General features: G+C 40.0%; 1 protein-coding gene across 1 annotated transcript in view; it reads left to right on the forward strand.

Moving 5' to 3' along the window:
* The window catches only part of nrg3b (neuregulin 3b), a 304,145-nt gene extending 303,106 nt beyond the window's left edge, over window positions 1–1,039 (forward strand). Inside the window, exon 9 of the mRNA XM_038280578.1 lies at window positions 37–1,039. Coding sequence (XP_038136506.1) covers window positions 37–787 — 751 coding nt within the window. The 3' untranslated portion in view covers window positions 788–1,039. The remainder of the gene's footprint in view (window positions 1–36) is intronic.
* Window positions 1,040–18,744: the final 17,705 nt, after the last annotated feature.

An 18,744-nucleotide genomic window follows, 5' to 3' on the forward strand; every position in this document is an offset into this window, starting at 1 on the left:
TTAACAGTTTATTTCTGTTCTCCCTTTTGCCCAAAGGTGTGATTCAGCCAGGACAAGTGTGGGCACGCTCACTACCAGGACCTCTCTTACCAGCCCTTCTGCCAGAAAAGGATGGACAGAGGTCCCATGCACCCGCCTGGACAAGGGGACACCTTTCCTGCCACATTCCATGCATACTCGGTCTGTGCCAATCATCCCATCACTCCAAGCATGTGATCCTGAAGCTAAACCTGCTCGCACAAATGACCAGAACCAAACAGGGCTCCTAAAGTGGTGCCCTGCTCTGTCAGGTGAGCTGTCAAAGCCCACCAGCAATCCTCCCCCTCAGCATGGGAATTTCTTGTTGAAGACGGAGATCTCAGCCTGCAGCACTACCCCCTTTGCCAACACGTGTGCTCTGCTGGGATCAGAGAAGAATGTTACAAAGGCATCGTTCTCTGTTGAATTCGGAACAGAAATTGTGCAAGATTTAAAGCAGAAAAGCTTTTCCAGTCAAGAGAAAATGTCTGGACCCCACAGTGAGTGCCACCATGGTGGCACAAACACTATCAAGGCTGAGGCTGAGATGGTGCAGCAGTCAGAGGGTAAAGGTATCCAATATTTAGCTGGAGCGGTGCACACTGCGAGTGCAACCAGAAGTGTGAAAGTAGAGGGCCAAAGAGAAGTCCAGGGACAGTGCCAAGGTCAGACATCTCCCTCACACAGAAGGGCAAACAGCTTTCTGGCCACCAAAGGACTCAGCTGCAGAGGAACTGGAAACACTTATGCCAAGCCCTCTGCAAGCTGATTGGATTAACTTTGTAAAGCTTCAAAGAAACCATTTCTAATTACTGGATACCTTTTCTTGGGGCTTGGGATGGTTAGACTATGGGACCATCTGTGTTGCAACATGGACCAGTAACAGATGGCAATCAATTCTAAAGGAAGATTAACATAGCGCATTGTTGTTCAGATAAAAAGAAAAAAAAAAAAAATACAAACTTGACACAAAAGACATGAAACCACAAAGAGACAAACAAACACACATTGTGAATAAATGTGACTCAAAAAGAAAAACTAAAGTGTGATGAGTGGAAGCTTGATTTAAAAAGTGTTATACTAAAGCGATCACTGTTTAAAAAGAGCTTCTACTTAGAAACCAAAATAGTGTGTTATTACTATGTTGTTTCTCTATTGTAAAGAAATGAAATTATATATGTCATATAATATATGTCATATAGGCGTATATATATTTGACATACAATTGTGACAAAATAAAGAATAAGATAACAGTGTTAAAAAGAGCTTTTTTCATCTATTTTAACAGGCTACTTGAACATATTATTTACATCAGGTATTGGGTAGTCTTAACCCCTAGAACCCTACGGACCCACCGGTGGGTCCGGCTGCTACGTGACCTCGTAATTTTAACAAACCCCCTGTATTGATGTAAAAAACACATTTGGCACAGTTTGGTGACATTTTTGGATAAATGTGCCAAAATGGCCTCTCCGCCTATGAAATTTCTCACTAATACCATTCTAAAATAAATATGATTCATCTGATTGAGTCCAAATTTGGTATATTTTTACACAACATTTAGATTTAAAAGTCTGTACTACTTTTTTGTGCTATAAATAGTATTTTGGTAGTGTTTTGAAATGTTTATTTCAAAGAAAATTTTGGCGAGGTTCAAAAAATGCAAAATATTTTGTATTTTGTCCCTAATATTTCAGGCAGGGTCAAAGCTACAATAGTGCTGACACCAGAAAACCATTCTATGACATCTTACCTTTACAGAAGTACCAAAAGTTTCTTCTTAAATCTAATAGCTGTGAGGCTATAAGTGATTTACTTTTGTGTGTTTTTGTCAGGCAGAAATTTATTTATACCCCCTTAGGGTGTAAGAGGTTAAGGGATAATATGATTATATAATTTTGTATGTTATCGATAAATATGGTTAGAAAATATACCCTATTTTCTGTACTATAAGCCACTACTTTTTTCCCACACTTTGAACCATGCAGCTTATAGAAAGGTGTAGCTTTTCTGTGGATTTTTTCCTAACCGCCAGAGGGGGAAGTCAAAGTTGGAAATTAAAGAATAAGGGGATAATTTTCATTTAGCACAAGAACATGTTAGCAGCAGGCATGACGAAGAACAAATGTCCCACATTCATTGAAAATATATTGACATTTATTTTCCGCATCAAAGCTCCCGAACCAATGAAGAGACTGGGCTCAACTCCTGCAGCACTAAAATATAAAGAGCTGACAAAGCCCTGTCTTTCAGGAGAAGCTCTTACTGTTACGAGCTGTCGCTACCCGATCCGTCCCAGAAGCACGATCCGTTCTGCGCATGCGCATCCAGACATACATCCGGGTTGTCCTCAATTTTATTTTGTTAAAAATATCTAAATGATGTTTTCCTCCTCAAAAATAGTATAATACTAAAATATAATGTGTTAAAGGTTAATAATATATTTCCTGAGAAAATAAATGCCTTAAAATCCTTTCTGTTTTATCACTCGATCACCGATCTGCACCCGAAATGGAATCCTACGCTACTTCCGGTGGCTAACTTTTCGGCTGTGGATTTAAACATAAATCTAGTCTTTTTGAGTTTTATGTTTTCGTTTAGTTTTAATCTTATGCTATATATTAGGTAATCTAAAGAAGGAAACAACTAAAATGCAGATAAACATGGTTTAATCATATTTGGCTGGGCTGCTCTGAGCATACCTGATGACGTCAGCGAAGCAATTTAACGAAGAAAATGTAAAAGCATAGAAGCATAGAATTTGTCTCACAAAAGTAAAAAAAAAAAATTTTTAAAGATGTGTATTAGCATTCTTTAGTGAGTTAAGGATAGAAATAAGTAGTAGTAGTATTAGTACCATAATTACATTATCTATGGACACCCGGATGTATATGTGTTCGTGCATGCACAAGATGGATCGTGCTTCTAGGACAGAGCGGGTAGTGACATGAGCCAACAAGCTAAGGGAGCATCTACGTTTCCATTTTTTTTTTATGTAATGGGCGCGCCTTATGAGGCGCGCTCTATAGTCTAGTAAATACGGTAGTATTTCACACCCATTGGTTTTTAAACCCATGGTTTTTAGGTTTAAAAACTTTTTAAAGTTTAAATTAGCATCACATTTATTTTATTTTCTCCTTTTTTTTTAAAACATCTGCTACAGGTAATATTTTTTAGCCAAACTGGTGTTTTTCCTGTGGTGTTACAAGCAGTGAACAAAATTATAGTAACTGATTTTTTTTTTTTTTATCACATTTTCAAAAAATATAGTTTTGCATCTAAAAAATGTTTATTGGATTTCTAAAATAAGATATGGGAAGTGGGTTTTTTACCTGAGGCAATTATAGTTCCAATCTTAAAGTCAGGTAAAGAGCGTTCAAATCCAGCAAGTTATTGGCCGATTGCTTTAACTTCACATATATGTAAAATAATGGAATGATTAAAGAGAGATTGAGCTATTTAGTTGAGAAGAGAGGATATTTATCCAAATTTCAAAGTGGATTTAGAAAAGGTAGAAGCGCTATGGATCCTTTTCTTTGTTTAGAACATGAAATTAGAAAAGGGCAAGTTAATAAGGAGAGTGTGGTGGCTGTTTTCTTTGATATACAGAAGGCTTATGATATGATGTGGAAAGAAGGTTTTCTGATTAAATAAAAAAATAAAAAGGGGAATTGGTGGATCAATATTTTATAAAATATTTTTAAGAGACAGATCTATACAAGTAAGAATAGGACAACATTTATCAGAAAGGTTTTGTTGAAAATGGTACACCACAGGGAAGTATAGTGAGTCCTTTGTTTTTTTCCCATTATGATTAATTATATGTTTGACAATTTGGAGAGTGGAATGGGTTTTCTTTATTTTCTTTATTAAGAAATAAAAGAAAAGGGCAATGTATTATCCTTCATTTATTTATATATTAGCACAGCTGTGCTAAGACTTGTATGGGAATCAGTATATTTTTAACTCGTTTAGTCAAATAGTTTTATTGTAGTCAAATTAACAGACTGACAAAAAATAATTTTAAATTTCCTTATATTTATTATATGATTTATAGTACATGTCTTCCTTCATATTCACATTGCTTTTGTTACGGGTCTCAAGCACGATGACCACAGTAACAAAGAGAATCTGTAAAATAAAGGTTGAGTCTTAGAGCAATGAACACAGGAACACTCAAGTCTTCATCCAGGTTAGATATATTAGGTCAATTCAACACACAAAATCTACAATCAGTACATTTTCTTTGTCCTGTTTTGAATAACAAATAAAGTCTAGATAAAGTCAATTTACAGGGATCTCCTCCTGCAATTACAGCATTTGTTATTACTGCTTATTACAATCTTAGTTGACTGACTAACTAAACAAGGCCTGTAACCATCATTTCGGTCTTCAACGAACAGCGCTAAATTTGGGATTTGCGATTTACAATCTTATATTCAATAAACTTATTCAGGTATAAACACTGCTCTTTAGAATATATGCAAATCACCTTTACATCACGGCACCCGAGCATATATGTGATAAAGCATTTATAATTTTAAGCTCACTAAGCTCAATTAGATGTGGACAATGTACTTTATAAAATATGCTAATCACTTTAACATGACAACTTCTAACCATATTTCCATGCAATAAACCAACATTCATACAACATGGTAATCACTTTCAAACCTGAACAAATATTCTGGATTCTTTAAACACATTTGAGTTCCATCAAGAGCCTTCTCAAATAATTTGGAGCGATCTGTAGATTGTAAAAAAAAACCCTAAACTATCTGATTTTACTATCAAAGAGAATACATCTCAAACGAACGGGCGAACTCTCGCGAGAACAATGCTAAGTCTCGCGAGACTTCCGGCGCAACACGGCTCGGCTTTCCCGCCGCCCAACGACGGTGGACAAACAAACACCCACAAAACTAATTCAAAGTTACGCCCATCGTCATAAAATTATTACCTGTCACTTACAGAAAGAATACGAAGCTTAAAGCTCTCATGTATGGCAGTTTTAACCATGTACTGACCTGTAAAATAAAGGTTGAGTCTTAGAGCAATGAACACAGGAACACTCAAGTCTTCATCCAGGTTAGATATAAGGGGAACACCGGGGTGCCTCCCCAATTAGCAACCGGAATGAACGACCGTAGCGCCAAAGGTTCCGCCTACCCTTTTCTCTCCTTTACCCACCAATATTCACCCAGGAAAACATCTCCTAAATGTAAGATAATGTTGGAATCGACTACTGCCGTATGTTTCTTTTCATACTAAACATATATAGGATAAAAATTACATTTTATTTTCCTTTTGATCCACAAAGTAATAATTCCAAATGTGGTTGCACATATTTGGGTGCACCACACGCTCCCCAACAATAGAAGTGGCTCCCGACACTTAACTCAAGTATTTCTGAATCCCTTTAACATCAATAAAGTCTCTTTACAACTGTCTCTGAGATGTGAAGTGTCTTCTTTTTTTTTTTTTAAGTCTCTGATCCATTCAGTAGTTACCAACAGCCCATGATCCCGGTAGGTAAGGACTAGAGGTGAGAAGGGGGGGATAAAGGGTTTGTGAATAAGGGGGAGGGTAATGCAAAAAAGGATATAGTGCCGGTACACTGGCAGCGTTTACTGACGGATGATGCTGGTAGGCTGGCTGACCCAGAGATGGGTAGGTGAAGACCGTGTTGGGTCGCCTCTGCCTGGTGGACTGCCTCAGGCGGGGTGGTGGCTCTGAGGGATGGTCCTGGTCTGACTCAGGGCTTGGTGCTCTCTCGGCGTCCAGTTCAGATCCAGGCCCTTGGGTGTGCTCCTCTTGGTGAAGCTGTGGCACTTGCAAGTCTCTACCTTGTTGTGTGTCCGTGTCTTGCTTATTTTGTTCTTCTTCGGGGGACTTGTCTCTTTCCTCATCAGGTCGAATGTGAACTCTTTCCACTTGTCCTGTCTGGCTTGGTTTAAGTCTGTGCTCTTTGGTTGATCCTTGACTCTCCTGCAGGTATCTGGGTAACCGAAGCCAGTAGGGAGCTTCATCTTCCTCTGAGTCACTGGTTTCAGAACGTTGGGATTTTCCTGGTGCCTTTGGTCTTACTGTGGTTTTGTTATTCATCCTTCGTGGCCTGGCAGCTGGACTTTGGATAACATCTACCGGCAGATCATTCACTTGCAGCAGCAAGTTTCTGTGCAAAGTGCGACTAGGACGGTTCCCTGTCTCTGGGCTCACCTTGTACACCGGATTTTCTCCAAGCTGCTCTCTTATGATGTAGACAGTTTGTTCCCAATAGGGTCTTAGTTTGCGAGGGCCACCTCTTTCACTTAGATTTCGCACCAGTACTCTGTCCCCGATCTGTAGGGTTGGTCCTTTACATCTTTTGTCATAGTTTTCTTTGCCCTTGGAGCTTGACTTTTCACTGTTCGCACTTGCAATCCGATATGCTTCTGTCATTCTTTCTTTCCATTTCTTTGCATATCCTTCTGATGTCTTTATATCTTCTCCTGTCAGGAGGCCAAAGAGAAGGTCTACTGGGAGGCGAGGATGTCTGCCATACAACAAGTAGTATGGAGAGAAACCGGTGGCCTCATGCTTTGTACAATTGTAAGCATGGATCACATGGGGTAGGTGTCCTTTCCAATCTTGTTTCTCTTTCTCTCCCAGGGTACGAAGCATCTGTAATAAAGTGTGATTTAACCTCTCAGCAGGGTTGCACTGTGGATGATAGGGGGAAGTTCTTGAGTGACCAACTCCTGCAAGCTCTCTGAGGGATTTAAACAGCTCGTTCTCAAACTCACAACCTTGATCGTGGTGGAGTTTGGATGGATACCCGAATCTGGGGATGAAGTCGTTGAAGAGACGATCAGCTGCTGTTTTTGCAGCCTTATTCTTGGTGGCGTACGCTTGCGCGAATCTAGTAAAATGGTCCACTACAAGTAGGATGTATTCAAATCCACCTTTGCAGGATTCCAGATGCAGAAAGTCAATACAAACAAGCTCGAGTGGGGAGTTGGAGACTATGCTACCCATTGGAGCTCTTTCATGTGTTGCTGGTTTCTTTTGCTTTAGGCACTGGCACTTTCTCGTGACATACTCCTCAATCTCTCTCTTCATGAAAGGCCAATAGAACCGATCTCCGGCTAGGTTTAGGACCTTCTCTACACCCACATGGCCCATTTTGTTATGGAGGTGTATGAGAACGGTCTGTTTATAAACAGCAGGGAGAACCAGCTGCTTACGTTCTGTGGTCTTTCTGTAGAGAAGGCCTTCCTCCAGGTGTAGCCGACTCCACTCCCTCAGCAGTCTCTTTGTGTTAGTGCCAACCTTGGCTTTTTCATCTTCAGTTAGTGTTAAGTTTTTCTCTTTCATCTCTATGACTTTTCCAATAGTTGGGTCTGCTTTTTGTTCTTGGACCAACTCGTCATGACTAATGGATGTCAGAGGTTCTTCAAAGGGCGGTCCTGGTGAGGTGAGGTTGAGAGCTGCAATCCATGCAACATCCCCTTGCTTGGCCCTCCTGCTTCCTTCCCATACTGCATCAACAGCCTCTTCTGACAGCTCCTCCGAGCACTCTTTCATGAAGGTTTCGATGTTGAGGGGGCAACGGGACAGTACATCAGCATCTATGTTGACTTTCCCTGGACGGTATCTTATCTCAAAATGGAAATCTGCCAGTTGACCCACCCAGCGATGTCCAACCGCGTTGAGCTTTGCAGTGCTGAGGACATACGTCAAGGGGTTATTGTCTGTAAAAATTGTGAAATGTGGGGCATAGAATAGGTAGTCTCTAAACTTGTCGCAGACTGCCCACTTCAGAGCTAGGAACTCCAGTTTCCCGCTGTGTAAGTGGTAGTTCTGTTCTGCAGGTGTTAATGTGCGAGACCCATACCCTATCACTCGCATCCTATTGTCCTGGTTCTGATAAAGGACTGCTCCAAGCCCCTTTTGGGATGCGTCCGTGTGGAGTATAAAAGGGCGGGTAAAGTCAGGGTACGCCAACACTGGTGGCTGGGTTAGCATGCTGATTAGGCGTTCAAGGATCTCTTGGTGTTCTTCTTCCCATTGCACTGGAGTCCGAGAAGATTGCTGGGCACCCTTCGTTCTGGCCCTCATAGGTTTTGGTGATGATGGGTCTAGCTTAACTTGAAGTAAGTCATACAGTGGTTTCGCAATACGTGAAAAGTCCTGAACATATGTCCTATATTAACTCAGGAATCCCAAGAGCTGCCTGACATCCCCAACTGTTTGTGGTTTCCTGTGTTTGAGTGCCTGCACAGCCTCAATGTCTCTAGGGTCCACTTTCACACCTTCTTCCGACACGAGACGTCCAACATATCGAACTTCCTTGCGGAACAGTTCACACTTTTCAGGCTTCAGCTTAGCTCCATGACGCTGCAAAGCTTTGAGAACATTCTGTAGTACTTGGACATGTTCATCGAATGACTTGGAGAAACAGAGCACATAATCAAGGTAGGGAATGCAGCACTCATCGCGGAGTAAGTCGAGCATTTCTTCCATGCTCCGTTGGAAGGCTGCAGGGGCATTTGACAATCCGAAGGGTATTCTCACCCATTCGTAGAGGCCCCATGGAGTGGTGAATGCGGTCAGATATCTGGAACCTTCTGCGATAAAACCTTGATGGTAGGCTTTACCCTGATCCAGGATCGAAAACCAACTATAACCTCCTAGAGAGTCTGTGAGGTCCTGGATCCGGGGAAGGGGGTGCCTGTCTGGGACCGTTTTGCTATTCAGAAGGCGATAGTCAATACACAGGCGTAACGATCCATCCTTCTTTCTTACGCAGATGACCGGGGCTGCATATGGTGACCGAGATTTAACAATCCATCCTTTGACTATCAGTTCTTGGATGTGCTCTTTCACCTCCCTGTAAAGAGGTTTTGGGATAGAAACGTAGGCCCTCTGGACTGGCGTTTCATCCTTGAGTTTAATGTCCATTTGCAGCGAAGTGATACAGCCTATATCAGTACTATCACGGGAAAACGCCCCACACTCCTCTCTTAACACTTTTTCTACTGACTGCCGCTGGACTGGACTAAGGTGGCTCAGGTCGACTGGGGGCAGCCAGGACTCAGCAGGGGGGCTGTGTGTAAGAGTTGTTTCACTATTTTCGACCAGAGTCACTGCTGTCTGTGCGGATTGGGTTGTGATTGGCTCTGGTATATCTGTTTTAATAATCTTGGCGACATGTTGGATGGTACCTAGGGTCGTTCTTTTTGGTAGGATCACCTCATGTTTTGAATGGTTGGAAATTGGGATTTTTACAAAAGGTCTTTGGGGGTTGTGTATTTCTAAGAGACCATCTCCAACGCTTAGGTGTCTTAAAGCAATGTTCCCTTCAGCAGATTCATATAGTACAAGGGGGTCAGAGGTGTCAAAGTTCTGGGGCACCCTGCACCATACTTGAACTGTTTTGCCTGCTGAGATAGTTATATTTTCTTTTCCAACTCTCATTGTAGCTGAGCCACTGTCTGTTCTTTCTGGTACTTGAATGAAGTTAACCATGGCCTCAACCTGGTTTTCATCCATTTCAAATGCTCTGCACAGTAGATCATAGAGTACCCCAGTAGCTTCCTTATTTGACTCCTGTCTTTGGATAATTGCTCCTAGCACATTAGCCCCTACTAGCGGTTGTGGCAGTGATAGTTGGCTGACTAGGAATGGAGCTTGTACAGTGAGGTTTGGGTTTTCATGACCAGCCAGGGTTACTGTCAGCTCAACCCACCCATCATAAGGGACTACTTGGCCATTAACTGCATAAACTTCCAGATCATCATTTAGCAGCTCTTGGAGTGGTCTCACTTGGTAACTAGGAATGTATCTTTTGGCCCACTGTCTATCAACAATGCTCACTTGTGAGCCTGAGTCAAATAACACTGTTACAGGATACCCACCAACCAGGCATTTAAGTAAGCTTTTCTTGCCAACCAGAGGAACTTTGCGTCTTACCTGACCTTGGCTAGGTGGTGTGCAGTGTTCTCTTTCGCCAGCTTTAGAATAGTTCCTCAACTGTTTACTGCTGTGCCTGGGTCGCCAGGTTGTAAGTTGTTCAGAGGTAGACTTTACTGACTGGGACCGGCGTTCTGCACTGGCCTCTGGCTGTCCCGTGACAGAGGCCGATTCCAGTTTCCCTGAATCCTGGGCCGCTTTAGACATCCAACTGCCCTGTGCCCTAACTCACCACACATAAAGCAGTGGCCACAGTCCTCCAAGTTCTGCCCAATGCATTTTTGGCAGAGAGACGTTTTCTTATGGGGTGTAGTAAGTTGGGTTGTTGATGGCTGAGGAGGTTGGGGGGAAGGGTTGTAGGAGTCTGTAGTTCCACGTTCCATTAAGGTGGCCACCATGTTGGTTAGGGTCTCGACTTGTGCAGCCAGCTGTTTGATCGTCTGTGAAGTCTGTTGTTCTCTAGCTAATTTCTCTTTTGTTTCAATCACAGCACTTTGAGCTTGCGCTATCTTTTGGCGGGAAATTTGGCCTAATCGCCGCTGATGCTCGTTCTCATCACAACTAATCTTTGTAACTTCTTGAAGAATCTCTTCATCTGTGACGTTACTATCAGAGGTGAGAGGTCTTAGTCTTCGTCGTAAATCTGCATACTTAACCCCCAGGCCCTGATAGATGGTATGCAGGAAGACCTCCTGGATGGTTCTTGGGTCGTAGGAAATGTCTGTATCTGCATGCTTTGACTGGAAAATAAGCTTCTGTTTGAGTCCAATCATCCTGTATAAAAAATGCTGGGGTGACTCTTGTTCATATTGTCTGGCACACATTAGCTCTTGAAACATCTCAGTCGCGGCCTTTTCTCCGAGGTGGGACCTGAGGAAGCCTTGGAGTTCAGGGAGCGACAATTCATCTTTGAGCATAAGCATGTCCCTGAACGTGCCAGGTTTCACAATTCTTAGGACACCCCTCACAATTTCTGCTGGTGTAAATCCTTCCTTTATTCCTTCATTGATCTGTTTTGTGAGACTGTTGTAGCTGAGCTCGGAATTATTGTCTCCAATCTGCCCTCCGAGCACTTTGAATTCTTTGCGAGACAGATAAGCAAGATCTTTGAGGGTGACAGGTCTCTCTGGGCATGACAGTAGGGGACTCTGATGATTGGAGGTAGCTGATAATCGGGTTGTCTTTTCTGCCAGTCGTATTCTCTCCCCCAGTCTTTCCTACGCTTTCTTCAGCTCCTCTACTGATTCATTTTCTGTGTCAGCTTCAGTCTGAATGCCCGGTTGGTTGTTAGTTGGTGGGTCTGGCAGCTTATCAGACGGGCGTGGGCTGAGGTCGTTTGGTGTTGCAGCTCCACCAGCCGATTGCACAATGGAGTCACTTGTTTGAATAACTCTGTCAATTAGATCCTCCAGCGCTAGTAATTGGCTCATGCCTTCATCCTCAAGTTGCAGCAGAGTTGGAGATTGCAGGTAGGAGGTGACATACTCCATACAGCCCTCTTTGTCCCCCTCACTAACCTGTAATGTGTCCCTGTTTTCTGTAGCAAGGCTCTTTGCTAGCTCAAAAAGGTCTCTGTTGGAGAGGGCAAACAGGCGTCCCCTGATGCACCATACAAGTTCTTTCCGTGTGGTCGACATGTCACTTGATCCCCTTTTTTTTTCTTCTTCTTCCTTGTTTCCAGGCGTTGTGTAATAGCTCTGTAGTGACTGGTGCACACTTTGCTTCCTCCTTCAATAGTGCAGTTCCACTTTAATCTTCCAGTTTGGACACTCACTAGTTGGTTAGGATCAGATAGCCACCTGGTCACTGTCGTGGTTCTGGTATCACTTGGATCTTTCCTCAACTGCTGGCGAGAAGAGATCCCGGACGAGCCCCCACAAATTGTTACGGGTCTCAAGCACGATGACCACAGTAACAAAGAGAATCTGTAAAATAAAGGTTGAGTCTTAGAGCAATGAACACAGGAACACTCAAGTCTTCATCCAGGTTAGATATATTAGGTCAATTCAACACACAAAATCTACAATCAGTACATTTTCTTTGTCCTGTTTTGAATAACAAATAAAGTCTAGATAAAGTCAATTTACAGGGATCTCCACCTGCAATTACAGCATTTGTTATTACTGCTTATTACAATCTTAGTTGACTGACTAACTAAACAAGGCCTGTAACCATCATTTCGGTCTTCAACGAACAGCGCTAAATTTGGGATTTGCGATTTACAATCTTATATTCAATAAACTTATTCAGGTATAAACACTGCTCTTTAGAATATATGCAAATCACCTTTACATCACGGCACCCGAGCATATATGTGATAAAGCATTTATAATTTTAAGCTCACTAAGCTCAATTAGATGTGGACAATGTACTTTATAAAATATGCTAATCACTTTAACATGACAACTTCTAACCATATTTCCATGCAATAAACCAACATTCATACAACATGGTAATCACTTTCAAACCTGAACAAATATTCTGGATTCTTTAAACACATTTGAGTTCCATCAAGAGCCTTCTCAAATAATTTGGAGCGATCTGTAGATTGTAAAAAAAAAACCCTAAACTATCTGATTTTACTATCAAAGAGAATACATCTCAAACGAACGGGCGAACTCTCGCGAGAACAATGCTAAGTCTCGCGAGACTTCCGGCGCAACGCGGCTCGGCTTTCCCGCCGCCCAACGACGGTGGACAAACAAACACCCACAAAACTAATTCAAAGTTACGCCCATCGTCATAAAATTATTACCTGTCACTTACAGAAAGAATACGAAGCTTAAAGCTCTCATGTATGGCAGTTTTAACCATGTACTGACCTGTAAAATAAAGGTTGAGTCTTAGAGCAATGAACACAGGAACACTCAAGTCTTCATCCAGGTTAGATATAAGGGGAACACCGGGGTGCCTCCCCAATTAGCAACCGGAATGAACGACCGTAGCGTCAAAGGTTCCGCCTACCCTTTTCTCTCCTTTACCCACCAATATTCACCCAGGAAAACATCTCCTAAATGTAAGATAATGTTGGAATCGACTACTGCCGTATGTTTCTTTTCATACTAAACATATATAGGATAAAAATTACATTTTATTTTCCTTTTGATCCACAAAGTAATAATTCCAAATGTGGTTGCACATATTTGGGTGCACCACACTTTCTACAACTCAACTAGCATTTCCTTTAAATATTGTAAGCAGGAAACCTAATTTAACAATGAGTGGTTCATAAAAGTCAGCCAAAAACCCCAAAATACAATCCATAAGCCTTAAAAAATTACAGCTAAGTCTGGCTTTTTGGAAGCATAATTAAATAAATTAAATATAATACATGCATTTTGCACAGCATTATTTTCAACTAATATTGTTAACAGAACTATTAACAATTAATTAATTAACAATATTAACAATTAACAGTTATGCTTTAAATTTTTTATACATTAGTATTTTTACAAAAATAACATAGCTAGTTATAAAGTTATGAAATTCACATACACACTGACCCGGATAAAAATAAAGGCTATCTAACTGAGGACTGTAACTTCTTACCAATTGGAGAATTGGATGGTTTGTTCATGTTTCTAATAAATAAAGCTTTCAGCTGCTTTCTAATCTTCAAAGAGAAAACAGTCCTTGTTCACCGTGCTGAAACAGAACAACAGCCATGAAGTTTGTGGATGGAAATGAGGCACAGCAGCAACAAGTTGGGGACAAATCTTTATTCATGCCTTGTTTATGTCATTTTCACTGTATCTCACTTCTCTCGTTTTCAGGTTTACAGTGTCTGCTGACAAGATGGGTCTTAGAGGATTTACAAATGGGTATTACTGTGATTTCTTCATAACTTCTCTGCTGACTAAAACTGTTTTGAGTCTATAAGAAGGTTTTTGTGGAGATTAAAATGAATTTCATTGATCCCTGAAGGGGGAATGCAGCCAAGGCAGCTGCAAAGCACAGATAAATTTCTGTAAATATAAAATACCTTTTGTTTATTACATTCAACGACACTGACTGCTAGTTAGAAAGCACAGTTATTATATTTCCAAAATGTACTATTTGAATATTGTGTTTACCTGAGGTCGCGAAAGGCATGTTTTAAAAAAAAAATGCTGATTGAGACGTTAATATGGAATTGACTGATCAAATAATACAAAACATTGTTAGTTGGAATATATAGTGCAGGTATTCCAACAAATATTTCCTCCCTTAAAGATTTATTTTGCTTTTGATTGTTTGTTTCACTTATATTCTTAAGATCAGGCAGGTGAGACGAGCAATTTCAAGATTTGGAGTTGAATTATTTAGTGCAAAAAATATGTTTTCCTGTTTTCCTTTGTCGCATGTCTCTCCCCCTCTTTCATACCCCCTTTCCTGTCAGCCTCCTGTCGAAAAAAACAAGCCACTAGTGGTGCAAAAACAAAAAAAAAGTAACCATCCCCTTTAAATTCAATTCAATTCAGTTTATTTATATAGCGCCAAATTCACAACACATGTCATCTCAAGGCACTTTACAGTTCAACCAGATCATACAGTCAAATTGATACAAAGTTTTCTATCTAAGGAAAACCAGTTGATTGCAAATCACCAAGTAACTTTGATTACCACATTTTGTGGTAACCTTTGAGCAATTTCACTATAAGACCTATAAAGACAAGAAAACAATTGCACATTCTGATGACATGAAGTAGGCTTAAACATCTCAAAAAGGAATTTGTGAGTCTGTGGTTCTATGGCTAAGATGTGCTTAATAATGGGGAATGTTTTTTTTAAATCAGTTTTAGTAACGTCTTTGAGACTATCCTTTAAAAGTTGCTTGTGATATAATCTTCAAAAATCCTACAATATATAAAAAAAATTGATGTATTGAAAGCAAAGTTTCATTCATTCATCCATCCATTTTCTTCCGCTTTATCCGGGTCGCAGAGGCAGCAGTCTAAGCAGAGATACACCAGACACACCACCTCCAGCTGCTCTCGGAGGACGACACCAGGCCGGCTCAGAGACATGGTCCCTCCAGCATGTCCTGAGCCTTCCACGATGCCGCCTCCCAGCAGGACATGCCTGGAACACCTCCCGAGGGAGGCAACCAAGAGGCATCTGGAGTAGAAGCCTGAGTCACCTCAGCTGGCTTATTTTTAGGTGGAGGAGCAACGATTCTACTCCGAGCTCCTCTTGGGTAACTGAGCTCCTCACCCGATCTCAGAGGGTGCGCTCAGCCACAAAATAAATGTAAACAGGCTGAAGTTGGTTTTAACTGCTTCTGGTTTTTTCTTTACTTCCATACAGAAAGCCCGCATTCTTATCTTCAGGTAACACAGAGTACATGTCAGATTAAATAATACTACTTCAGCGATAGTTTCAAGGTGTTACTTTATTGTATGTCTCATACCATGTCTGTTGGTTGCGCTGTTCTTTTTACATCTCTTTGCAGGTGATGAAGCAGACTGAAAATGTTTTATCATTATCTCCCTTCTATCTCCTCTTTCTTTCATCTTTTCTCCTTTTCTTTTCTGCTTTTCCTCTTCTGTTCTATGTACATTGCAGTGTCCATTTAATAAAGCAATTTATATGCATGAAACAAGCGGAACACTATGGCAATAGCCCTACTGCTCCACTTGTGAAAGTAAAATCTGTTGGGCTCATTTTGGCGTCAAGACAATTATTCTTATTGCCACATTGACAGGACACTTTAAAAAAAAAACTGCTTTGGTTTTGTTTTGCTTTTAAACTCTAACAGTTTGCCAGCTGACAAAAACAACCTACTTATAATTAATTGTGAGTAAATTATGGTTTAATGAGGATGTCTATCTCAAACCCTGAAAAAATTAAATAATTTAGAATTTTGTTTCAGGGAAAGTACTTTCCTGTTTGCACATCAACAGGAATGCCATCATCTAACTTTGATGGCTTAAAATTCAATATGACCGCCTAACAAGTGCTGCTCCTCAGCACTAAGTGCTGCTTAATCTCCATTATGGAACAATAAGATCAATGTAGATTGTATTATATAAGTAAATGTTCCACCCAATCACTGTTTCAAATTCACAAAGCTAAAAATTGGAATATGTTAACAGAATGCTGTCATGGAAGCATCTTCACACTGAGGCACTAATGAGAGGCCATGCAGAGCTGACAGGAAGGCATCAGTCTTTGATCACAGCTCACACTAAATACTGGAAACGCTGCTTGGAGCATTATTTGAAGGATCTTCATCTCAGTCTTTGCTGATAAGAGTTCTCAAAAAATAAGACAAAAAATGAGGAAGGGGGAACCCACCTAAAATAATGTTTTTTTCAATATCAAAGTGACATTTAAGTCTCTCTGACATCGATATAACAGAAATGACATAACAAAAGTCTTTAGTCGGTACTCCTGAGTCCATTTGTGGACGACATTGGAGGATGAGGACGTGCTGAAAGGGCTGCTTTGCATTCATCTGAGGATAACAGTGAGAGTTATGAATAGCAGTCTTCTCATTACCTGAAATGAGTCAGGTTTTTCAGAGGTGGGCTCCCTAAATGCTAAATTAATGCTCTGTAGTGTTGACTCTTTTGTGTTTAGGAGAAATGTCACACACTATGCTCTTTTCCCGTCTGTGTAAGAGGTACACTAATGAGCCAGGACAGCAGAGTGTCAGTGAAGTTTCCCTCCAGATGGCGTAGAGATATGAGGAGAGCAGGCCTGCATGTTGCCTGCAGTATCAGAGTGGATAACTGCTTGTAGCTCTGTCACAACATGTAATAATCAACTATATCAGTGACCATTCTCTCTGTCTGCAGATGGAACATTTTCATTTTTAAGTAGCAGTTAACAACTATTTTAATTGTTGAGTATTCTGTTGATTGCTGTCATAAAACATGTTGTTATTGGTGCAGAAACAGACAGGTTCCGTGAAGATTTTATTTAACTACATATACTTATTTAATCAGTAACAGAAAAAGATGAAAAACAAACTTCAGTAAACAAATCCATTTCTTTAAATCAACACTGGATTGCTTGTTTAGTAACAACAAATTTCTTTAATGTTCACTTCAATATTAAGCAAAATATGGATTTGTTCTTATTCTTGAGCTGGCAAGTAGTAGAAAAAAGTTTGTTTTGTCTTAGAAAATCCAGTCCCATCCACTGTTGTTTAGATCACAAGGGAAAACACAACAGCAAGCCATTGGTAGAGAAAGCCTTTTTCAGATTGATAAGGGATGGCTAATGTAAATGCTTTATACTACTTAGAAGCATATCAGAGAAATTTCAATATTTTCTCACTGCCTCTGGCAGAGGCCAGTTACGAGATCATAACAGATAACAGCACAAAAGAGATCACTGAGGATTTCTGCAGCTAAAATGACTAATCAAATGACATCTGTATCTGTCCTGAGATATATATATATATATATATATATATATATATATATATATATATATATATATATATATATATATATATATATATATATATATATATATATAAAAATACCAGATCGGGTATCTGTGAAAATATGCACAATCCATAGGGGCAGATGTATTCAGTCCATTGCTATTATAAATTCAATTTAGGTTATTAATCTCTTGAAAGGTAGAAAGGTTCAAAGCTTTTTAAGCTTTATCTTTCTTTGATTTAATAAATGTAGACAATTTGAAACCTTACAGTTGCATATTTGTTATTTTGCATGGAATTTGTACTGTAAATATGATTTACTCTTCCTTATGCTTATACATGCTTTTTCCTGATTTGCCTCTTTACTAAGCACAAGTGCCGTTTGGGAAATATATGTCTGCATGCACACATGCATATGTCTTTGAAAGTTTACATACTCTCCCATTAAAGAAGATGATAAATTCACACTAGTAAGTTAAATAACACAAATATGAAAAATGTAATAATAAAAATAATTAAAAAAATATATAATTTAGTAAAATTATATATATATATATATATATATATATATATATATATATATATATATATATATAACAACAACAACAACAACATATATATACAGGTGCTGGTCATAAAATTAGAATATCATGAAAAAGTAGATTGATTTCAGTAATTCCATTTAAAAAGTGAAACTTGTATATTATATTCATACATTACATACAAACTCATATATTTCAGATGTTTATTTTGTTTAATTTTGATGATTACAAATGACAACAAATGAAAATCTCAAATTCATCATATCAGAAAATTAGAATATTACTGAAGACCAATAAAAACAAAGGATTTATAGAAATGTTGGCCAACTGAAAAGTATGAACATGAAAAGTATGAGCATGTACAGCACTCAGTATTTAGTTGGGCCTCCTTTGGCCTGTATTACTGCAGCAATGCGGCGTGGCATGGAGTCGATCAGTCTGTGGCACTGCTCAGGTGTTATGATAGCCCAGGTTGCTCTAATAGTGGCTTTTAGCTCTTCTGAATTGTTGGGTCTGGTGTATTGCATCTTCTTCTTCACAATACCCCATAGATTTTCTATGGGGTTAAGGTCAGGAGAGTTTGCTTGCCAATTAAGAACAGGGATACCATGGTCGTTCAACCAGGTACTGGTAGCTTTGGCACTGTGTGCAGGTGCCAAGTCCTGTTGGAAAATGAAATCTGCATCTCCAAAAAGTTGGTCAGCTGCAGGAAGCATGAAGTGCTCTAAAACTTCCTGGTATGTGGCTGCGTTGACCCTGGACCTCAGAAAACACAATGGACCAACACCAGCAGATGACATGGCACCCCAAACCATCACTGACTGTGGAAACTTTACACTGGACTTCAAGCAACGT

This window comes from Cyprinodon tularosa, unplaced genomic scaffold, assembly GCF_016077235.1.
Source record: "Cyprinodon tularosa strain WSP-4 unplaced genomic scaffold, ASM1607723v1 ctg161, whole genome shotgun sequence".
Taxonomy (NCBI): Eukaryota; Metazoa; Chordata; class Actinopteri; order Cyprinodontiformes; family Cyprinodontidae; genus Cyprinodon; species Cyprinodon tularosa.